General features: G+C 39.2%; 1 protein-coding gene across 3 annotated transcripts; it reads left to right on the top strand.

Annotated features, from left to right (window-relative positions):
• Positions 1-8,958: 8,958 nt before the first annotated feature.
• On the top strand, positions 8,959-13,576 carry CCDC28A (coiled-coil domain containing 28A). Of its 3 annotated transcripts, XM_032185691.1 has the most exons (6): positions 8,959-9,003; positions 9,287-9,475; positions 9,803-9,966; positions 10,941-11,095; positions 11,785-11,807; positions 12,846-13,576. In XM_032185691.1, exons 2-6 carry the CDS (start codon positions 9,318-9,320, stop codon positions 12,898-12,900), a joined length of 555 nt encoding a protein of 184 aa, XP_032041582.1. In that variant the 5' UTR covers positions 8,959-9,003; positions 9,287-9,317; the 3' UTR covers positions 12,901-13,576. The 3 variants fall into 3 exon arrangements, with proteins under 3 accessions (XP_032041582.1, XP_032041583.1, XP_032041581.1); XM_032185690.1 differs by lacking the exon at positions 8,959-9,003 and having other exon boundaries at positions 9,200-9,475; XM_032185692.1 differs by lacking the exons at positions 8,959-9,003; positions 11,785-11,807; positions 12,846-13,576 and adding an exon at positions 11,726-11,775 and having other exon boundaries at positions 9,198-9,475.
• Positions 13,577-20,315: the final 6,739 nt, after the last annotated feature.

Below are 20,315 nucleotides of genomic sequence, written 5' to 3'. Positions count from 1 at the left end.
TTCTGTCTTGCTCCATTACGATCATCTTATGATAAATTACTGAACAGTACAAAAAGCAGGCTACAGAAAACAAAAGATGCACTTTGGTTCTTTGTGATATGAGCTGCACGTTCTATCTTGTTGTACTGAATTAATCATAAGCAACATTCAATATTTAAACAATATTTCAATATTTAAAATGGGGAAAGAGCAGGTGCCTGCCAAGTACAAGTGTTATGAATTTAAGGTTAAATAAAATGCAACAATCCTTTCCATTTATCATTTCCAAAACACAGCCTGCACTATTTCCCCAGTTGTACATGAGGAAAACCTTCAGTCAAGTGTTTTCTGATCTGTTCTTGGAGAGTTCAGTGTTGCTGACCTTAATGGAATTCTGTAAATATCATGTTGCTGATCTTGGAGTGTTTGTAAACACTGTTACAGTTACAATGAGGGGCAAAATAAGCGCTTGCAAAAAAAAGTCAGCAAGTTGCCTAAGGATGACGGACTTGCCCAAAGTTTATTCTGATTTATTTTAAAAGCATATAGTAAAATGCATCCTTGTCTAATATTCAACATGCAAGCATTTCCAAGCTTTTTCTCAAGTCTATCAATGAGTCGTTTGTGTCCTGTGAGAAAGATAATTTATGATAAAATTAGCAAATGTGTGTTTATACACTTTGGTGGATGAGATCAGTTGATTATAAAGTATTTTAAAAAGTGAGCAAGCACTGACAGGGAGAGAGAAGGAGATTAAAAAGTGAGCAAGCAAGACAGGGACAGGAAATCAGAGAAAAAGATTAGCAATCCTCCTGTGCAAAAAGTCTTTTCCCTACCTGATTCCTTCCATAACATTTCCTTTAGGTGTCTCACAGCCTTATCCTTCAAAAAAAAAAACTACTCTTCTTACCACATGCCAGTCTTCCGACACACAGAATATGTTTAAAAATAATTCAGAATGAGAATGTATTACACACTAGTGAACCGCCAATGTATTTCTCACTAATCCTAGTTTTACATCCCTTACAGAATCAAAAAAAAAAAAAAAAAAAAAAATTAAATTTGGGATTATATCTGAAGTTTGTGCTGGTAGATCCAATGAGAGACTCTCCTTTTTCAGCTGGAGTACTGGGGAGCACTATTATTGAAACAACTAACTTACAGTCCCAAAGTGCTTTTACTTCAGAGGATCTTACTGCACATTACACATATTTAAACCAAATATTAGATGTGGGCAAATGCAGCTGTACAGTGGTTTTGGTATCTATTGAACAAACACATAATATGTAGCAAATGAGCATGTTTTTACATAACTAAAAATTCTGTCATGGTATGTAGAGCTTAGGGATATGGTTTAGTGGGGACTGTTAGTGTTAGGTAGAGGTTGGACTCGATGATCTTGAGGTCTCTTCCAACCTAGAAATTCTGTGATTCTGTGATTCTGTGATATGTACCTAGAGGGTGATCAAATCAAAGTTGAATAAGGTAAAACATCTTCACTAGAACTGTAGAGCAGTACTGGAACACAGATGACCTACTGAAGGTTTGAGACAAAGCCACAACTGACCTGATGTGACAATAACCCTGGTCTGAACAATAGGCTGTGCCATAGGCCTTTTGTGCAGTCTCTGTCCTTGGAGGATTTCAGGATAGACTGGATAAAACCCTGGGTAGCCTGGTCTGAGCTCACAGCCCCTACTTTGGCTTGGAGACCTCATGAAGTTCTTTCCAACCTGAAGTATCCTATGATGCTATTTCCATGATTCTGTGAATATTTAATCCAGACTAACTAGGAAACATATTAATTATATTTTTTCAACATAAATTTCCTGACATACAAAAGAAGGAAACTCCTCCTCCTCCAAAAAGATACACTACATTGCCACCTAACTGCATTTTCAGCTAGCATAAAACTGTTAGCTCTTCTACAGAGACCTCTGCCATTTGAACTAATGAAGAAACTCCTCTGGTATCTACACTAGCATCATCAGCGGGAAACCACTGAACAGGAATGAGATACTACCAGTGACTATCACTGGTAGTGATAGGACTTGGATTTCAGGATTTGAGAGCCCAGGATTAGTTTCCAGTTTTTTTGTTTGTTTGTTTTTGTTTTTTTTTTGTTTTGTTTTGTTTTGTTTTGTTTAGAGATGTTCTAAAGATGTTCTAACAGTTGCAACCTGGAAAGAATGTTAATGGTCTCTTTTTCTTCACTTCATCTCCCCACCTCTGCTCTGAAGATTCCAGCAGTAACTTCATTTGCACCAAATATAAGATATCACCTTCTTTTTTTTTATCGTTATCTGTTTAAAACACAGACTTTAGAGTTATTTGCTGCTGCTGCTTCCCTTTGCAGCTGCCACAGGTAAGCAAACTTCATCAGCGATCACATTTTGGTGTATTTTAGAGCCACTTTTGGTTAACTTCAGCAATAACAAAATAACTTCTAAATTCAAGGAAGAATACCCACTATTTGAATTTGGCAACAGGCACTTGTTCCTATTCAATCTAGAGGGGTGTCTTGGGAAAGAAAGCTGGGAGTTTCCAGAGGCTCAGAAAACTCTTCAGAAAAATACTGAGGCCCATAAGTCTTTGGGAGACAAAGTCTGGAGAGTATGAGGGAAAAGAAAGTTTCCACAACTAAAAATAATGGGGGGAAACTTCTGGTGTTTAGAAAAGAAGATAGACTTCCTTTGCCCAGGAGACATAGCTGTGAAGTTTTGGGAGTCTCCTGAGATGGGTAGGTTAAAGCAGACGATAAATGCAACTGGAATCTGACAATGCTTGGTTAATGACCTCTGTATGTGCAACCTTGGAACTGAACATTATGAATCCTTTTTCCCCAACATTCTAGGAGTTATGCAAGCAAAATTCCCCAAATAACTGGAAAACAGGAGCGTGAAAACAGAAGCATTGAATTACGAGGTTGCCATGTATCACTGCTAGAACTGTCTCCCAAATGATCAATGTTATTATAACTAAAGACCTTCCTATCTCTTGTACACCTTTCAGAATAAAATCCAAATCTGGGTAGAAAGATTACATTTTATGACCAAGCCTATGTCTATAAAGATAACGAGTAATCAAGCATTAGCATTTGTTAGCAATTTGAAAAGGCAACTGGCGTCAGGGAGCAGTGAGGCTTGGCTGCTCCCCAGGAGAAGAGCCCTGTGTAGGTTGTGCCCTCAGTGATGGGGCACCATCCTGTGGGGTCTGAGCATGTCACAGGGTCCATCGACAGCCCCAGGCACAGCAAGCCCCAGATCAGGACCAGGGAACCCAGTGAGGAGCAGCAGGGTCAGGGCTGGAGACAAGGCACACTCCCAAGGGGTCCATCCAGGAGCTGGAGGCTGGCACCCTTAGGGCATAGTTCAGACAGGGACTGAAGGCCCCAGCTGAGCTGGAATGGGGCTCCTGGGCCCATGGGCAGTGGGGTGGGAGGTCCAGGGTAGGGCTGGTCAGGGCCATTCGGGCCTGCTGGTGTCCTGGAGTTCACAGAATCACAGAATTTCTAGGTTGGAAGAGACCTCAAGATCATCGAGTCCAACCTCTGACCTAACGCTAACAGTCCCCACTAAACCATTTCCCTAAGCTCTACATCTAAACGTCTTTTAAAGACCTCCAGGGATGGTGACTCCACCACTTCCCTGGGCAGCCTGTTCCAATGTCTAACAACCCTTTTGGTAAAGAAGTTCTTACTAACATCCAACCTAAAACTCCCCTGTTGCAACTTAAGCCCATTCCCCCTCGTCCTGTCACCAGGCACGTGGGAGAACAGGCCAACCCCCACCTCGCTACAGCCTCCCTTGAGGTACCTATAGAGAGCGATAAGGTCGCCCCTGAGCCTCCTTTTCTCCAGGCTGAACAATCCCAGCTCCCTCAGCCGCTCCTCGTAGGACTTGTTCTCCAGGCCCCTCACCAGCTTTGTCGCCCTTCTCTAGACCCTCTCAAGCACCTCGATGTCCTTCTTGTAGCGAGGGGCCCAAAACTGAACACAGTACTCAAGGTGCGGCCTCACCAGAGCTGAGTACAGGGGGACAATCACCTCCCTAGCCCAAGTTCCTCCCTAGCCTAGTTCTTGGCAGTGTAACATTGCGATGTGCTCAGAAACTGCATCTGAATCATAAATCTGTTGAAGACTGTAAAGTACACAGAAGCAACACCATACGTGTTTGCCAGCTTCTCATAATTTTTGCAGGTTTTTGCAACTTGCTTCTTTGGAGTTAGGACACTGGGTTGTAGGAACCTTTGCTCTGAGTGGCACAGCTGCCGTCATAGCTGGTGGCATTCAGCAAAGCCACTAGGATGTGTGGAATCAACTTTAATTGCCAGAGAGCTCCTATGTCCTGGGGAGATCACCTCAGTCAGGGAGGGACTATAAAAACAAGGGGTCAAAGCAGGGCTGGAGAGAACTGAGGATATACATAGACAGAGAGAAGGAACAAAGAGGGGCACAACTATCACAGGCATCTCCAGAAGTGAGGCAGGCTGGAACAAAACTGGAAAAGGAAGCCCCTGGAGAACATTACTGGGGAACTAAAGAGGTTGGTACGCTGTAGGACGCTGCGTCAAACTGAAAGGAAAGGAAAAGCTTTGAGCCCCACAGGCAGGCTTACCTGTAACCTAAAAGACTCTGCTTTCCGAGTGGTTCTGCTAGTGTCTTCTGTTATCCCTCTTTCCTCTCCTTCTTACTCCACTGTGGTTGTCTGAATTACCTTGATGCTGGCCTGAGGAGGTTGTATATTCAACACATACATTCTGGCAAAAGCTTTATTTATTTATTTATTTATCTTAAAAGCAGGTCACATATTTAATGTTTTGGTAACTAACGGTGTATTGATTTTTATTTATTTATTTATTTTCAGTAAACTAACATTGGCTTACACGTGTCATACTCGTGGAGGTTTTACACTACTTGTTCTCTGGTGTAACAGTTTTGACTTCAGAGGGACCATTCATGTCTGAGATGCAGGAACTTATCAGTAATAATACAGAAGTCTAAATATTTATCTACGCTAACATTCATTAATTTAGATAGCCAAATCATAGTGTGGAGAGAGAGAGAGAGAAAGAGAGAATATAAATACACGTTGACACTTTTTAAGTGACATTTCTTGAGGGCATATCTGTCATCATTCTGTAAAGCAGCAAAAATGCATGCCTAACCCACGATTCTACATCTGTATTATTTCCATTGTTAGTTCATTTTCTTTATATATCATTTCAGCTTTGCTGCACTATCAACAGCTTAGCTGGCTGATAAATACAGACACATTTTGTTTATGCTGCTCATCCTAAAAAAAAGGAATAAGTACTTTACTTCATATGAACAGGTATGTCCCATACTATGGTGTTTTGTTTGTTTGTTTGTTTTGGAAGGTAACACTACAGAAATGTCATACTTCCAAGAGTACAAGGTACAACCCTGTGAAATACACCTGAGATTAATTATATCAGCCAAAGAACAAGAGGCTTTCGTCACTTTCTTGGAAGCCTCTAGAACCAATTGCCACCTCATGTTAACTGAACGGGGCTTTCAAAAAGAAGAATCTGTCTTTATTTGCATGCATATCTCAATACAAAATACATATTTCTTTGAAGTTCTTCTTCAAAGCATCTTTAAAGGTGGGCCTCTAGTTTGCAAGGAGATATATATGTAAATAAAATCAGATTCGATTAACTTTTTAATTTGCTTCTTTAACATTAGAATTGTTCCTATTAAAACATTTACCCTTGGATTGCTTAAGTCAACAAGTATATGCATATGCTACCATTGAAACGTTTGCTGGTGTTGTCAGAAAAAAAAAAAAAAAAAAGAAAAAAAAAGCCTTATAAAGGAAGAAAAAACATTTTCCAAACTGCGACTCATTACCACAATACAAAATTATGCAAAAGCTCAGCTAAATGGAGACAATCCAAAACATATATATATATATATATATATAATTTCCCCTCCTGGTGAGTGTATGATCTCATTATTTGATTCCAGAAAACAGTGTTATCTGCAATAGGATTTGTAGTATCAAATCATGACCACACTACCTTTGATTCTTTGCTCTTAACTTACTATTATCTTTCATAAGAAACTAATTAGTTGTTATAAAATTACTTTCACAATGAAAACATACAATAATAAATAAAGGTCTGATGCTTTCCTGATTACCCGCCCCTGTAGGCTCCAATAAATCAAATATAGAAGTGAGTAACAGACATTTTAATAATCATGTTTTAATATCAGGTAGTGTGCAGTGATAACAAATGTACTTGGAGCAAAACAATACCCGCATGCTAAAATTTATTGTAGGTTTTTCCTGGGGTGTCCTAGGGAAATCACACACTGGGCATATTCTGGTTTTATAAGAATAACTACGTATGTAGTTGATCCCTCATACTGAGAGACGAAATTGAAGCAGGATTGATAGTGGAATCTAAATGCTTTCCAAATATAAAAGTAATTTTATTTTAAAAAATGTTTCAATTTGTCACAGAAAGAATTTCCCTTTATTTGAAACAAACCGACAAACAAAATGCTCTATTTCAACTGCTTTGGAAGGAAGGAAGAATTCCTAGTCACCTTGCATCCTAATGGTCAAGCCTCTCTGCTTCATTCTGCACACACAAAACACCAATAATCACGGGAAAAAAAGCCCTCTCTATACAAACTGCAAGGAGGGTGCATTTACTTGCTTATACAGTGTGTGAGAAATGAGATAGATGAACACCAGCTTTTCAGAAGTTACTTAATAGAAACTTAAAAGAAACAATATTTATTGCATAGAAATCTCCCAAATACCTGCAAAAATGTCCTGCAAAATGTCTCTGCAAATCTTGCTTTCTTTTGTAGGCCTCATATATACGTATATATATGCATATGGGTGGATGAGGATTCTACTCATGCAGTTCTGGGCATGAGAGTTTGTGACTGGCTGAGAGCTTACATGAATGTTGCCAGCTCTTATTTACCTGGATATCAGAAAACTTTTGTATTAAGGAATCAAAATGATAATAAATGACTCTTTCTGTTCTTCTACCTTTCCCATAAGTCTTTCACCACCACATTTTTGTTTAATCTATCTCCAGTGTTGCAGTCTTTTTTTCTTTCCCTTTTCTTTTCCTCTTTCCTTTCCTTTTCTTTTCTTCTTTCTTTATTTTTTTCTTTCTTTTTTTTTCTCTCTTTAACATTTTTCATTTCTCTTTCACATTTTACTTTTCCTTTCTCTTTTCTCTTTTTTCTTTCACTTTTTTCCTCTCTTTCACTTTTTACTTCTCCTTCCTTTTTCTTTCACTTTTTTCCTTTCTCTTTCACGTTTTACTTTTCTTTTTACTTTTCTTTCACTTTTTCCTTTCTCTTTCATGTTTTACTTTTTCTTTCACTTTTTTCCTTTCTCTTTTATTTTTTACTTTTCCTTTCTCTTTTTTCTTTCACTTTTCCTTTTTTCATTTCTCTTTCACATTTTACTTTTCCTTTCTCTTTTTCTTTACTTTTTCTTTCACTTTTTTTCCTTTCTCTTTTATTTTTTACTTTTCCTTTCACCTTTCCTTTTTTCTTTTCTCTTTCACATTTTACTTTTCCTTTTTCTTTCTTTTACTTTTCTTTTCTCTTTTTTCTTTTAATTTTTTCTTTCACATTTTTATTTTCCTTTTTTTCTTTCTTTCATTTTTTTCTCTTCTCTCTCTCTCTCTTTTTTTTTTTTCTCATTTTCTTTCCCCTTTCCTTTCTATTTCTTCCTTTCTTCTCACTTGTGCCTTTTTTTTTTTTTTTTTCTTCCTACAAGACATATAGATTTAGTGTCAAACTCCAGAGACTATATTCCCATATGTGAACTTTTAGTCTATTGGTGATGGTCTCTGGCACAGTTCTCCTGCAAGGAAATTGTTCAAAATGTACCAGAACCGATTGAGCACCTCAGACCCCAGCTGTATTTTCCTACCCAGAAATTACTTCCACTGCAGCTTAATTCCAGAGAGCATTTAAACACTGTCCTTCATCTGAGTGTAATTGCAAATGCAATCTCCCTCTGGCAGTACCACGTTACAGGCTCAGAGTGGCCACTGAGTCTCGCAACTGAAATACCTCATGAAAGTCCTGATGAAGCTCTGTTATGGCCCCTTGAATCTAATTCAAGATCCGGAAGAAGGCTATCAGTGTATAAACAGAGAATCATTTTTTTGGTATTAAAGAAGGTCCAGGCAGAGGCAGGGATACATCCTAACTGCGCACTATTCAGGGTAATAGCGCCTTTTGTGCAATAGCTTTATATTGAGACATGCCATGCAAACAGGCACGGAAACATACAGACTACGTAGAGCTGCTGGCCAGTGCTCGCACTCCGGGTGTTGCAGCTCGTATCACCCTTCACTCCTGGTGTGTAAGCAACGTGTGAGGCTTCATCTGAAAACATACAGTTATGAACAACATGTTCTCAAAAATCTTAAAAAGTTGTATGACAAAGCATGGATCTTTATTTACTTTCTTTAGTTCTCTTTATTTACTCCTGATACTTAAGGGAAAGCTCTAAAAATGCAGTCGGAAAGGTAAAAAAGTATCTGAGGGCTCAGGAGATGACGAGCACGAAGTGCTGCTGCCCTCTGGAGCACAGAGCCTGCCACCGACAAGGATCTGTGCAGCCTGCAGAGCTCCAGGCGTGCCGAGACAACCGGGCGTGCAGTCCCGTACCTGGGTACCTGACAGCGCTCCAGAAGCCCTGCGGGCAGAACACCGCCAAGGGCACCCCGGGGGCTGCGGGACGGGCACCCCGAGCTCCCCACGGGCACCCCCCCAGCGCTGCAGCCGCCCATCGGTGTGCCCCCACAGGCGGGCACCCGCGCGCCAACGGCCGCTCGGCCCGACGGCCCCGCCCCAACGGCCGCCCCGCCCCTCCCATCAGCCGTTAACGGCTGCGCGCGGGAGGCGGGCGGGGGAAGGGGGGAAGCTCGCACGCATGCGCAGGGCGGGCCGGCCCCGCCTCCGCAGCCACGTGACCCGCGCGCCGGGCCCGAGCCGGCCGCTTCCGCGGGGGCGGGGTGAGGGCCGGCGGGGCCGGGGGTCCGCGCGCGCGGGGCAGGGGGCGGGGCCTGCGCCGGGGGGGCGGGGCCTGCGGCCCTGTATAAGGGGCGGCGGCGGGGGGGTGCGGCCGTTAGCGGGGATGGGGCCGTGGCGATGGGAGGGGCCAGGGGCTGCCCGGGGGCTGGGCTCTGCCGCCGGGTTGGGGGGGGGCTGAGGCGGCGCTGCTGCGGCCCGGCGCGTGCCGTTATGGCCGGTGCCGCTGCGGGCGGGGGTCTCTGAGCGCGCTTTTCCCCTGTGGAGGCGGAGGAGGTGGCCCGCGGGCGGCGAGGAGATGGAGGAGAGGAAAATCAAAAGGCGGAGCCCCAAGGCGGCCACCGCCCACCCCGCGCCGGCCGCCGGCTCCAAGAAGAGCGCCGTGCCCGCCAGCAAGAGCACGGCCTTCGGCAACCCCGCCCCGCAGCCCGCCGCGCAGAAACCCAAGCTCAAGAGGTACGGCGGGGGGGGTGGGGGGCAGGAGGAGCTGTGCTTGAGCAGCATCAGCTCCAACAATGCTTAGGTTGTCAACATGGCCATTACATACATACTGTGCTTCTCACTCCTAATAGGAAAGTAGATTGTTGGAATCCTTCTTTTGCAGCATTAAATTGACAAACTGTGTTCTTTATTCTTAAGACAACCTTGTGATCTCTTATCTTGAAAGGAGTATTGGAAATACTTTTCATTCCACTTTCGCAGCCCGGTTGTTAAATGATTCTACATCTCAGATTTGCAAAGGAAGTAATGTTATCGTTTTGTCTAACTGTTTAATTTCTCCAGAGTAATAAAAGAGAAAGCCAAACCTCCAGGAGGCGAAGCAAAAGGGGCACAGGCAGCACCGATCCAGCACTCGTTTCTCACAGATGTATCAGATGTCCAGGAAATGGAAAGGGGACTTCTCAGCCTCCTGAATGACTTCCACTCTGGCAAACTTCAAGCGTTTGGTAAATGTGTGAATTATCTGTACAGAATGGTTGCTTTTTAAACTACCTGAGAGTAACATTTGCAAACAAGTGTGCTATATTGACAGACTGCTGGTTTGTCTTATGTCTCTGCTGTATGAAGTCAAGGTCAATATGACTGAACAGATCATACAATATTTCAAAATGGTAATGCTGTTGTATGTTTGACTTTAAGATGATTAAAAATCCATTTGATTGTTGCTTCCAACCAACACGACATGCCTAAGGCAGTACCTCAGCTTGAAGACAGAAGGTACCAAACTTAAAGCCACTTTTGATACCTTCTACTAAGAAATCACTTTTTGGTACCTGATTTTACAGTGTACTAACACTTCACGTGCTGTTGGTAATGACTCTTATGGAGTGAACCATAATTCAATGCAAACTGCATTATACTCATCATATTCTTATGTTAACAACATATCTTCCTATTATTACTACTTCACAGTTGATGAAGCTTTCAAAAAGCCACAAGAAACTCTTCTACTTCATTTTTTTCCTGTATTGTGTAGAAAGATGCAGATATGCTTTTGCAAATTCAGCATTAGGTCAGCATGTCACATTGCCTCCACATTGATTTTATATGAGAATACAGAAAACCTATAATATATAAAGAATCAGTTACACTGCAAAAAATCCCAAGATTAATCAAATTTAGGAAGGTTTATTATGATCAGATTTAAAAAAAAAATAATACAGGGATTGAAAGTCAAAATATAGTCAGTAAATGTATAATCTTAAAGTACATCCAGTGGTTATCAAAAAATCAGCACAACACTAACACCAGACAGAATGACTGAAATTTCAATGGTGGAAAAGGGAAGAAATCCTTTAGAAAACAAGTTAATTTGTAAATTTGATGCTTAAATTCATATTCTCTGATGTAAAATACTGTATCTTCATGCTTTCAGTTTCCTCTGGTTTCTTTCTCTAAAGCTGCTGTTTGTCGTTTTTAGGAAACGAGTGTTCCATAGAGCAAATGGAGCACGTGCGGAGTATGCAGGAGAAACTTGCTCGCCTCAATCTGGAGCTCTATGGGGAGCTGGAAGAACTTCCCGAAGATAAAAGAAAACTAGCCAGTGATTCCAATCTGGATAGGCTGCTATCAGATGTAAGTACAGGGAAGGCAGGAGACACGGTCCATGAACGTAGGCTTGTGATTAAAACACCGCTGGAGGGGTACTGATTCTGCACAGACTGCAGTCCATGATGAAACTTAGAGCAGAGGAAAACAGTTATATAATAAGTACACACAATAAGACACATCTTACCTGCTTCATCTTGGTTTTGAGAAATACAGTACCTTGTTCTCTCTTTTTGTAGACTGCTGCTTGTTTTGGTGAGTGGCACGGTCTAGCTGTAAACTGTCTGAGGGTGTAGGCATTTTTAGACAGCCTATGTATCAGCTAAGACCATTTTCCTATGGCACTTCCTCTTTCATCTGTGGAAGGTGACATAAGGATTTTTGATCTATGTATTCAACACTTTCAGTTTCTCCTTTCTCTAGTGTTTCCATACAAACAAATAGCTAAACTGCTACCATTTATTTTCAATTGAACAACAAAATTCAAGATTTAATTGTTAAAATTCAAGTTGTTAAAACTTCTTGATATACAGATTTAAAATTGTTGTTAGAAAATTCAATGCAGGTTTGCCTTGCTTTTTCTAATCAAATTACATGTCAGCTCAAACCATTAATGATTTGCTTTGTTGTTTTAATGTATTTCTTGCATTATATCAGCATAATCGTTGCCTTTAACTGAAACGCTACTTCTGATACTTTCTGTGTTTATTTTGCAGTTGGAAGAACTGAATTCATCTATGTATCCTTTTCCTCAACTGTTTATTGTGCATTGTAATTACTAACTGTAAGCACATTACCGTCTATTTCTCTGTAACTGGTATCTTCCTAGGAGTCAAATCTGATCAATAACGTCCCTTTGAAATTAGTACTGTAATATAGCACGGATTTTAGGTTCTTCTACTTCATAAACTACTAGATGTAATTACAGGATGTTTTTCATATAGTGATTTATTTAGCTAGAATTCAACACTTGACAGTTTGTTGGCTGTAGATGACAAAGCCCATCAGAAGCAAGGTCTCTTCACATGCATTTTGCCAAGAAACTCTGAAACAAACATCTATGCCTTCTGTAGTATTCAGAAGTATTGTCTCATTGATAAGTGAATCCTAATTCCTTTATTTTTTTATCTAGAAATAGATGCAGCTTTTTAGCACTGATTTTTACTTTAGATATGGGGCTAGCCTTTTTTTTTTTATATTATTATTTCTAGAGTCAGGCTACTGGTGCATTGATTACTTCTGCTGACCTTAGGTAACTGAACAAATGCATGCTCTTAACCCATCAAGAAGACGAAGCTAAATGGCTTGTCTTGCTCATTGTGCTTTCAGTGAGCTAAGAATACAGGTGAGGAGTGTTGCATTCAGTTTTTACTGTTGTCTAAATATTTCCTTTTTAAAAATGTGTGTTCACTGAGGAAGGTGGTACTCTAGTTTGAGAATTAAGATACAGAGAACACATACATCAGTGCACTATCTCTGAAAAGCTCTCTAAGCCCAAGTCTCATGAACAATGTAAATAGAATGTAATAGTGGTAACATTCCTCTGCCATTCTCCCTTAATCTGCAAGCTAGCTCTGGAGTTAAGTAATGCTTCATTCTCACTGAAAGGATTAATCTGTTGGTTGAAAACTAATGTAGGTCTCAGTAGAACTGTATCTGGACTGGTGCATACCTGACCTGTCACAGGACTAAGTGTCACATAGTTTCATATAACATTGTTATCTTGTTTATACCTCATCTATTTGTGAAAATGTTATTCCTTAATGTCTTACTTCAGCCAAAAACTACATCTAGCAGATGCTCAAGATATTCCAAATAGTGCCACAGGCTGAAAGAACAGCTTTTTCAAGTTGGGTTCTTGAAGTTTTTTTTTTTGTTCCTGCCACTGGAATCTAGAGTTGGTGGTGGTGTTTTAATCATCTTACACAATGAAGAATCGAAGTACAAATCTAAGTGTTTACTCTTGCGCATTCCTCTTTGAGTACTGCATTTGGTCAGGACTCAGTTTCTAGGGACTGAAGTAGGGTGTAATGGTGGTATGATTTATATTATTGCCTTATTTAATGGGGAAAAACGGGAAAGTAAATTTATTCTGCTTGGTGTTGTTCATATTGTTGAAAATGATATGTATATAAGTTCATTTGCATTTCTCCAAATTTTCTGGAGATAGTAGTAGTGTTGTTGTCTTTGTGATCAGTACACAAAATCTGCACACTATCCTTAGTGTGTTTTGTTTACCAGTACTGCCACTGAAATTTTAATTTATTGTCAAAAGACATTTTAAATATAAAATCTTATTTAGAGATGGTGCTTTCTGTTCAGCTGTGTTAAGAATTGAGTTCTTACATGGTATGAATGGTTGCAACTGACTTTTTTCATTACTGAATAATTATGAAATGTCACTAAACAGAATTAGCATGCATGACAGCTGTCCATGTAACTTGATTAAGTTCTGTGAAATTCAAAAATTTGATGAAGTTAGTGTTCAATAAATCCAGTATAAGTGACTCTGCAGTTGTTTGTTATAATAATCTGGCAGAAACAACACCTCTGTATTCACAGAAAGAAAATCAGTATTAGTATGAAGTAAGGCTGCTTTTAGATCCAGAATTTCTATCCTGGTCCATGAAACCATACCTTTGGTTCTAGATTTTGTTAGATGATACATTCAAATTCTGTGTTGTATATACTTATAATACAAGGAGTATCATAGAATGGCTGCGGTTAAAAAGGACCTCAAAGATCATGTAGTTTCAACCCCCCTGCTCTGGACAGGGTTGCCAACCACTAAAGTGTAATCATTAACCTTCTATGTGAGAGTGAAGCTTTCATCTGTCCAAAGGAGGCATGTGTCCAATGAGTAAAGGATGCCAAATTGGAGAATGTTTTAGCTGCAAGATGCAGTTGTGGATTCCATCAGCTGCAGCTCCTTTCTCAGTTGCACATAGCACCAAGTCTGCACTGTGATGATGAATATATACCTGTGATGTTGTGAAACCTGAAGACAGCTTAGTAGAACAAGAATATAACACACTCCTCACAAAATGAGCTTATTGGTTAAAGAGTGGAAAAAACAATGAATTAGGTGATTAACCCTTTTTCACACTAACTTTTCACTGTCAGCACTATTGCCTTGCCTATGCAGAACTCACATGTTTATATTTTAGTCTCATACCTTAAGGTATGTAAAGGTGTGGTGCTAGCTATGGGGGCAAGTGTCATAGCTGCATTTATACAAAGCAAAATGTTTTCAGCAAGTTTTGGTTCAGGAGGAAAGCCAGTCAGTCACTAACAGCAGTGTAGCATTATTGTAATAGATACAGGTCTCCAAAATACACGTTTAAGAAGTATTTTTCACAGCTAAAGCTATTTTACACTAAAGAAAACTTTAATTCCTTTTTGGGCTCTGTCATTTAATTCTGCTTTGGCTTATGTCTTCAACCAGGTAATTTACAGATGTGTGGTCTGTTGCTGTCTTGATCTCAATTGCTGTACCATTTAAGTACATAATGCATAGGTGTAATTCAAGATATAGACATAGAACTGGTCCAAGTTAAACAGCTCCTTAGAACAATACAAAAAGTAATACTTCTTCAAGCATCTTAAGCTTGAAGGCAATAGCAAATCTTAAAGAATACAGTAACTGCAAATAATGGAGAAATTAGAATTGTCTCTTCAAAACAAATTGTCTTTTGCACAATCCATTAATGGTATATGCTCCTTATCTTTTTTTGGATTCATACAAGAAAATCTTACAGCTAGGTCGTTGAAGGGTTGAGCATGTTCTTATATGGTAATAAACTAATCACTTCCAAGCTTTTGAAGGAAAGGAAGATACTTACTGTAGCGGATCTGTGCAGTCTTTTGCAATTATAAAATTACACAAGCCATAAGTGGCTGCAGAAAAACTCCTTTTGTTATCTTGTTTCTTGAAGAGTTGTTTATGAAGATAAAAATGTGTTAACCTTGAATATTTCCTGCCTTAAACTTACACTGACAACAAAAAGTGTTTGAAAGGAGACGCTATTTCCTGCATCACCAGTGTAGTGCTGTCTCACTCCGAGACAGCTTTAGAACCATAATGAGCCAGAAAAGGAAAATAAAAACAAGGAAGAAAGGCTAAAAGAAAACAGTGTCTCCTCCAAATCCTCTTTCATAAGAGGAGAGCTGAATTAACTGCCTCTTTGTTCAAAAATGAAGGGATAGTCTTCAGACAGATCTTTCATTTAGCAGGTAAAACCGAACTCTAAAAATAAGCTTTGATCTAAATACGTAAGCGCTGTTGTGTTTTTTTTTTCCCATTATATTTGTTGAAATGATAAATGTATACAAATGCTAACATACTCATGTCAGCTGTGTTTTGAAGTGCTCAGCTGTGGGAAATAACAGCAACAAATTTATCAGGCCTACTGGCCTGATTCCATCAGCATTCTGCAGGTTGTAGTTCACAACTATGTAACACAGAGGTACAAGAACAAGGTCACCTGAAAATTAAAAAGCTTGGTTAAGAATTTAGAGCGTGATCTTATTACGGATTTCATTAAATCCATAACAAATCAGAGATTTACTGTGGAGTTTGGGGACATGTCAGATGCTTACAAGCCACATATAAAATACTGAGACTTCTCCCTATTTACAGTGGATACTGTTAATATTTATTGGGTATACACATTAGTCCCAATTTGTTGTATAGCAATTCAAAAGATTTCACCCTTAACACAGCATACACAGAGATTCTGAAGTATCAGTGTGTGATACTTAGTGTTCTCATAAGCTTCAACTCTCAAAACATCATAAACTATGTATTTTTTTACTTCTACTTGCTAAAGAAATGTAAAAATGTTCCCTCAAACTCCTCACCTTCCAAAAGCGAATAGAGAATCTCTATTCTTCGTATTTCTTGAAACACAGGTTCATTATTTTTGCACATAGGTGTTATAGTCTTTCACACACAAAAAATAAAGGGAATTACTACATATTTCCTATAAAGGCAATAAAACACAGCTCTTGCCCAGGAGCAGCCCTGGGGGAATGCTTTGTCTATAAAGTCTCCAGCTTCTTATGGGAACTCAACCTGTCTTCACAGGGATCATTTCTCCACATATTCCCTTGTGTCCAGGCCTACAATCAAGAGAAGCACCAAATACAAACGGTGCTCTGAGGGTCCTTTTTCCAGGAGAGAGCTGCTGAGCACCTACCTATTTACCTCAGGCACGCTGGACAGGGGAGCTCACTTCTGGAAAATGAAGGTGACACCAGACCAGGCCTAGACCATCTCAATTCCCGCCCCCTCCCCCCAAAGGAAGCCAGCAGGATTACTGTTTGTTCACATTGTTTCTTCTAAATGTACTTGAGTTTCATCACTCCTCATGCTATCAAATGAGAGATAGCATGTTTGATGTCACATGCATTGATCAGTTCTTTCCAGATGCAAACACATAAGCTCTGAGTTACCATTACTAATAGAACATTTTAGCCAGCAACACTGGAAGTTCATTCCCTTTTAATTACAAGCAATTAAATTCACTGTCAGTGATTTATGGCTAATGCAATCTCACTGTTGTCTTCACAGAACATGGACTTTATCACAGCCCTCCTTACTCCCTGTGAGATAATAACAATATTTAATATGAACAAATCCTTACCACTCTGTTGACTGCAAAAGTACCAAACAGCAGCCAGTATAAAACTCTTGACAGTGGGAACAAGACATCAGAGCAGGCCCTACATAACAACTGCACTGTAAATGGAAGGAAGATGTTTGTTAGATCTGCATCAATAATGCAGCACAATCTAAATACAGTTATAGGCTTTTGCTGGCTCAGTGCAAGGAACTGACACAGGCTTTTGGTTGTTAGAGTAAACGCAAATGGGCTGCAGCTCAGTTGGTATGTTGTAATTTGTAATTGACAATCTAGAAGACTTTACATGTAAATCATGGATAACCAAGCCTAGTCACACCTTTGCTTCTTTGCTTTTGAGAACGTGGAAGTACTGCTATAAATGAATTTGAAATTTCTCATTACAAGAAGACTCTTCTCTATTACACATATTGTTACAGCATATTATATAATTTCTTTGCAATTGTTAAAAGCTTACAGGAGAAAAAATACTGCTCCAAATCATATCACTGCAGCATTGCTTTCTGAAGAAATAAAGGATGTTTCTGTTTTAATCTGGCACAGAAACCTATTGTATCAGTCTCTTTAAAAAGCAATGCTCTAGATGTTCAAAATACCGGAGATAAATTTCAACAAAATATAAATAGACTCTCAGAATGCAATGATTCAGAAGGGTAACACTATTCTGTTCATAAGAAACAGTAACAAAAACACAGATGGCTGTGCTCACCTGATTCAGCTTTTGATGCACAAGCACCTTGATGGAGGAGCTCAGCTTTTCTCTTCATCATAATTACTTAGCACACCTTTGCCTTCTGATGCAGTAGTGATCATCATTTTCTGTGCCAGAAGTCCTTGCAGGAAATGCATTGTAAAATATGACGTCTTAAATTCAGTGGAAAACATGAGGATTTTATCCAAAGAGCATGGCTGAAATTTGAAGATGGCTGGAGACTTGGTTTTGAAGGCAAGGCAGTGGCTGGAAGTACCAGGCTTCTTAGTACAAGGTTGGCCCGCAGCAACTGCTGTCAGAAGCACATGAAACTACCCAAGCAGATCTAGTTTAAACATAGTTATGGATTCAGAAAGGTACACACACAAACACCAGCAAGCAGTCCCCTTGAAGTTGCCTGACACTTGCGAAGTTGCTAGTCTGAAATGGAAAATTTGATACTTATTCCTTACTTTTTGTCACATGCATTTCTAAGTTGTACCTTGGGAGAAGATGAAAGTGTGCTAAGTATTGCTTTACAAGGAAATTGATTGCTAATAATTTGCACTTTATGAACATCAAAAGCATGTTTTATAACTCCCTGCTCCTCATATGATCATAGCACTGAAAGAGTGTCCCTTAGAAACCCTCTAAAACATAGTAGACAGTGGCTCAACTGTGTAAGCTTAATAAATCTACAGCCCCATGTTACTAGGTAACACATCTTCTGCCAGAAAAGTTGAGTCCTCAATAGCAAATGAAAAACATCTTATAATAGAACATGATATTACTTCTGTAAAATTATTTAGCCAAGTAAGTGTTGGTGAGCTGGAGTACATGAGTACAAGAACAACCATAAAGGCTCTCTTTGGGTAGGGTTTCAGAAACATTCTCCAAAAGTGCTTGTGCTGGAAAAACAAACAAACAAAAAGCCACCAACATCCTGGCAGGAGTACAGCCTCGCACATTAAAACACTATTCACTCTTCATTGCCTCTCCTAAATGAAAGAAGCCCAGCAAATAGTGGCAGGGTGTGATGGTGGAAGGCTTTAAAGGTAGTAACTGGACACACTTAAGAAGGGAAAGGAACGGAAATAAGTTTTTTTCCTTATTATTATTCATTTCTTTTTATGATTCAGCAAACACTTCACATAGAATTAAAGAGAAGTAAGCTTCAAAACAGCTCCCTCTCTAGACAGTATTGGGGAAATTACTTTTTATCTCTCATCAACAGGGATACATTGTTATTTTCCATTTAGGAAAAGGTGATTCAGAAAACATAAGGTTGAATTCAGAGAAACTGAGTATAGCTGAGCCCAAGAGAGCACGGAAGACAAACAGCACACCCCATCCACATGGGACAGACATCTTACACAATGCTGCAAATTTATTTTTAGTTTTTCTTTCTTAACTTCAACATAGTTTATCCTACATAAGACATTTTTACCATTAAGAGATCCTCTAGTTCTAGAAGTAAACAACTGCGAGTAAACTGAGGGGCATGAGGTATGAAAGTATTAAGAATACCTAACTTACATTGGGTAGACTTAAAGTACTGCTTTAATAGCAGTAGCTTCTGCTTTTCACCGTTGCACTTTGGAAATGATCTCTGAAGACCAAAAATAGGCAGTGGAGAGAAAAAGCAATTGAAAAGCAACTCTAAAGCAGGTGGAATGAAGAAATAGGCACATCAGTAGCAGAAGCAAATCAAATGTGAAAACGGATGCTCATCCAATCTCAAAATCCTAGGGAGAACTTTTGCAGGTGTTTAAGAAATGCATGCCCCTATCCATCATCCTAACTGGGTACATGAATTCATGAACTCATGGCCTGTATTCACACATGCAATACAGAGAGCATCTCTCTTGAACTGAACATAATTCCTTGCTCAGAAGAGCTTACAGTCTAAGATCATAAAAAATAACACATCAAGTAGTTGGACCAAGATAAAACAAATAGAGCAGACAGGGAAGTGGAAGTAAATACTATAAGGTATTAAAGTTTGGTTACATTACTAATTGAGGTATTTTTTTGAATATCACTGGCAGTGATGTTCTTAAAACATAAGTGATTTTTCAGTTAGAAGCTCTTCTGATCAGGAAAAAAATGTTAAACGTACTAAGTGATGCATTAAAAATAAACCATAGAAACCCTTAAAATAGATTTGTTGGCAACATTCAGAAGTGTTCAGTTTGCTTAAATTCTTCACTTAAAACATTATATGACTTATCATTCTGACAGATATGGATGTTAAAAATTCATATGTACATGTAACGTTTGAATACTAAAGGCTTTTTACCCTTAAGCTTAAACAGCAAAATTCTGATTTAGGAATCCTGCTGCTGTAAACATAGGATTAATACTTAAATATCAGTATGAAAAACATGCTACTTTTAAGGTGTATTTAACTTTAAAATAAACCGTACAGACAAGATACAGTTGGTTTAAAATCAACATCCTTTGACTACAGTGAAGTGACCTACTTTAGGCTTTTTCTTGTTTTGCATATCACTGGTTATATCTTTTTTTTCTTCTTCTTCTTCTTCAAGGCTTACACCTAATCTACTAACTGACACAATATACTTAAAATGTAAACTTCGTGCTCATTTAACTACCCATTTTTACATGCAAGTAGAAAATATCTTTTCATGCAACTGTGACTTGTTTTTCATACCAGGGAATCTTGCTTTGGATTAACATGTATGTCATCTGTAACACTTCCATGACATTTGAAAAGATGTTGGAATAATTATAGTAATAAAAATTAACCACTCTGTAACCAAACCCAGAAACACTTCATTTTTACTGTAACAGCATATCCAGCAGAAAAATCTGACTTGAGCTGTTCTCTTGTAACAGAATCAAATATTAAGAGAATTTCATTTAAGCATAAAAGTGAGACAGTGAAGATAAG

This window comes from Aythya fuligula, chromosome 3, assembly GCF_009819795.1.
Source record: "Aythya fuligula isolate bAytFul2 chromosome 3, bAytFul2.pri, whole genome shotgun sequence".
NCBI lineage: Eukaryota > Metazoa > Chordata > Aves > Anseriformes > Anatidae > Aythya > Aythya fuligula.
This window is presented reverse-complemented; position numbering and strand designations above follow the sequence as displayed.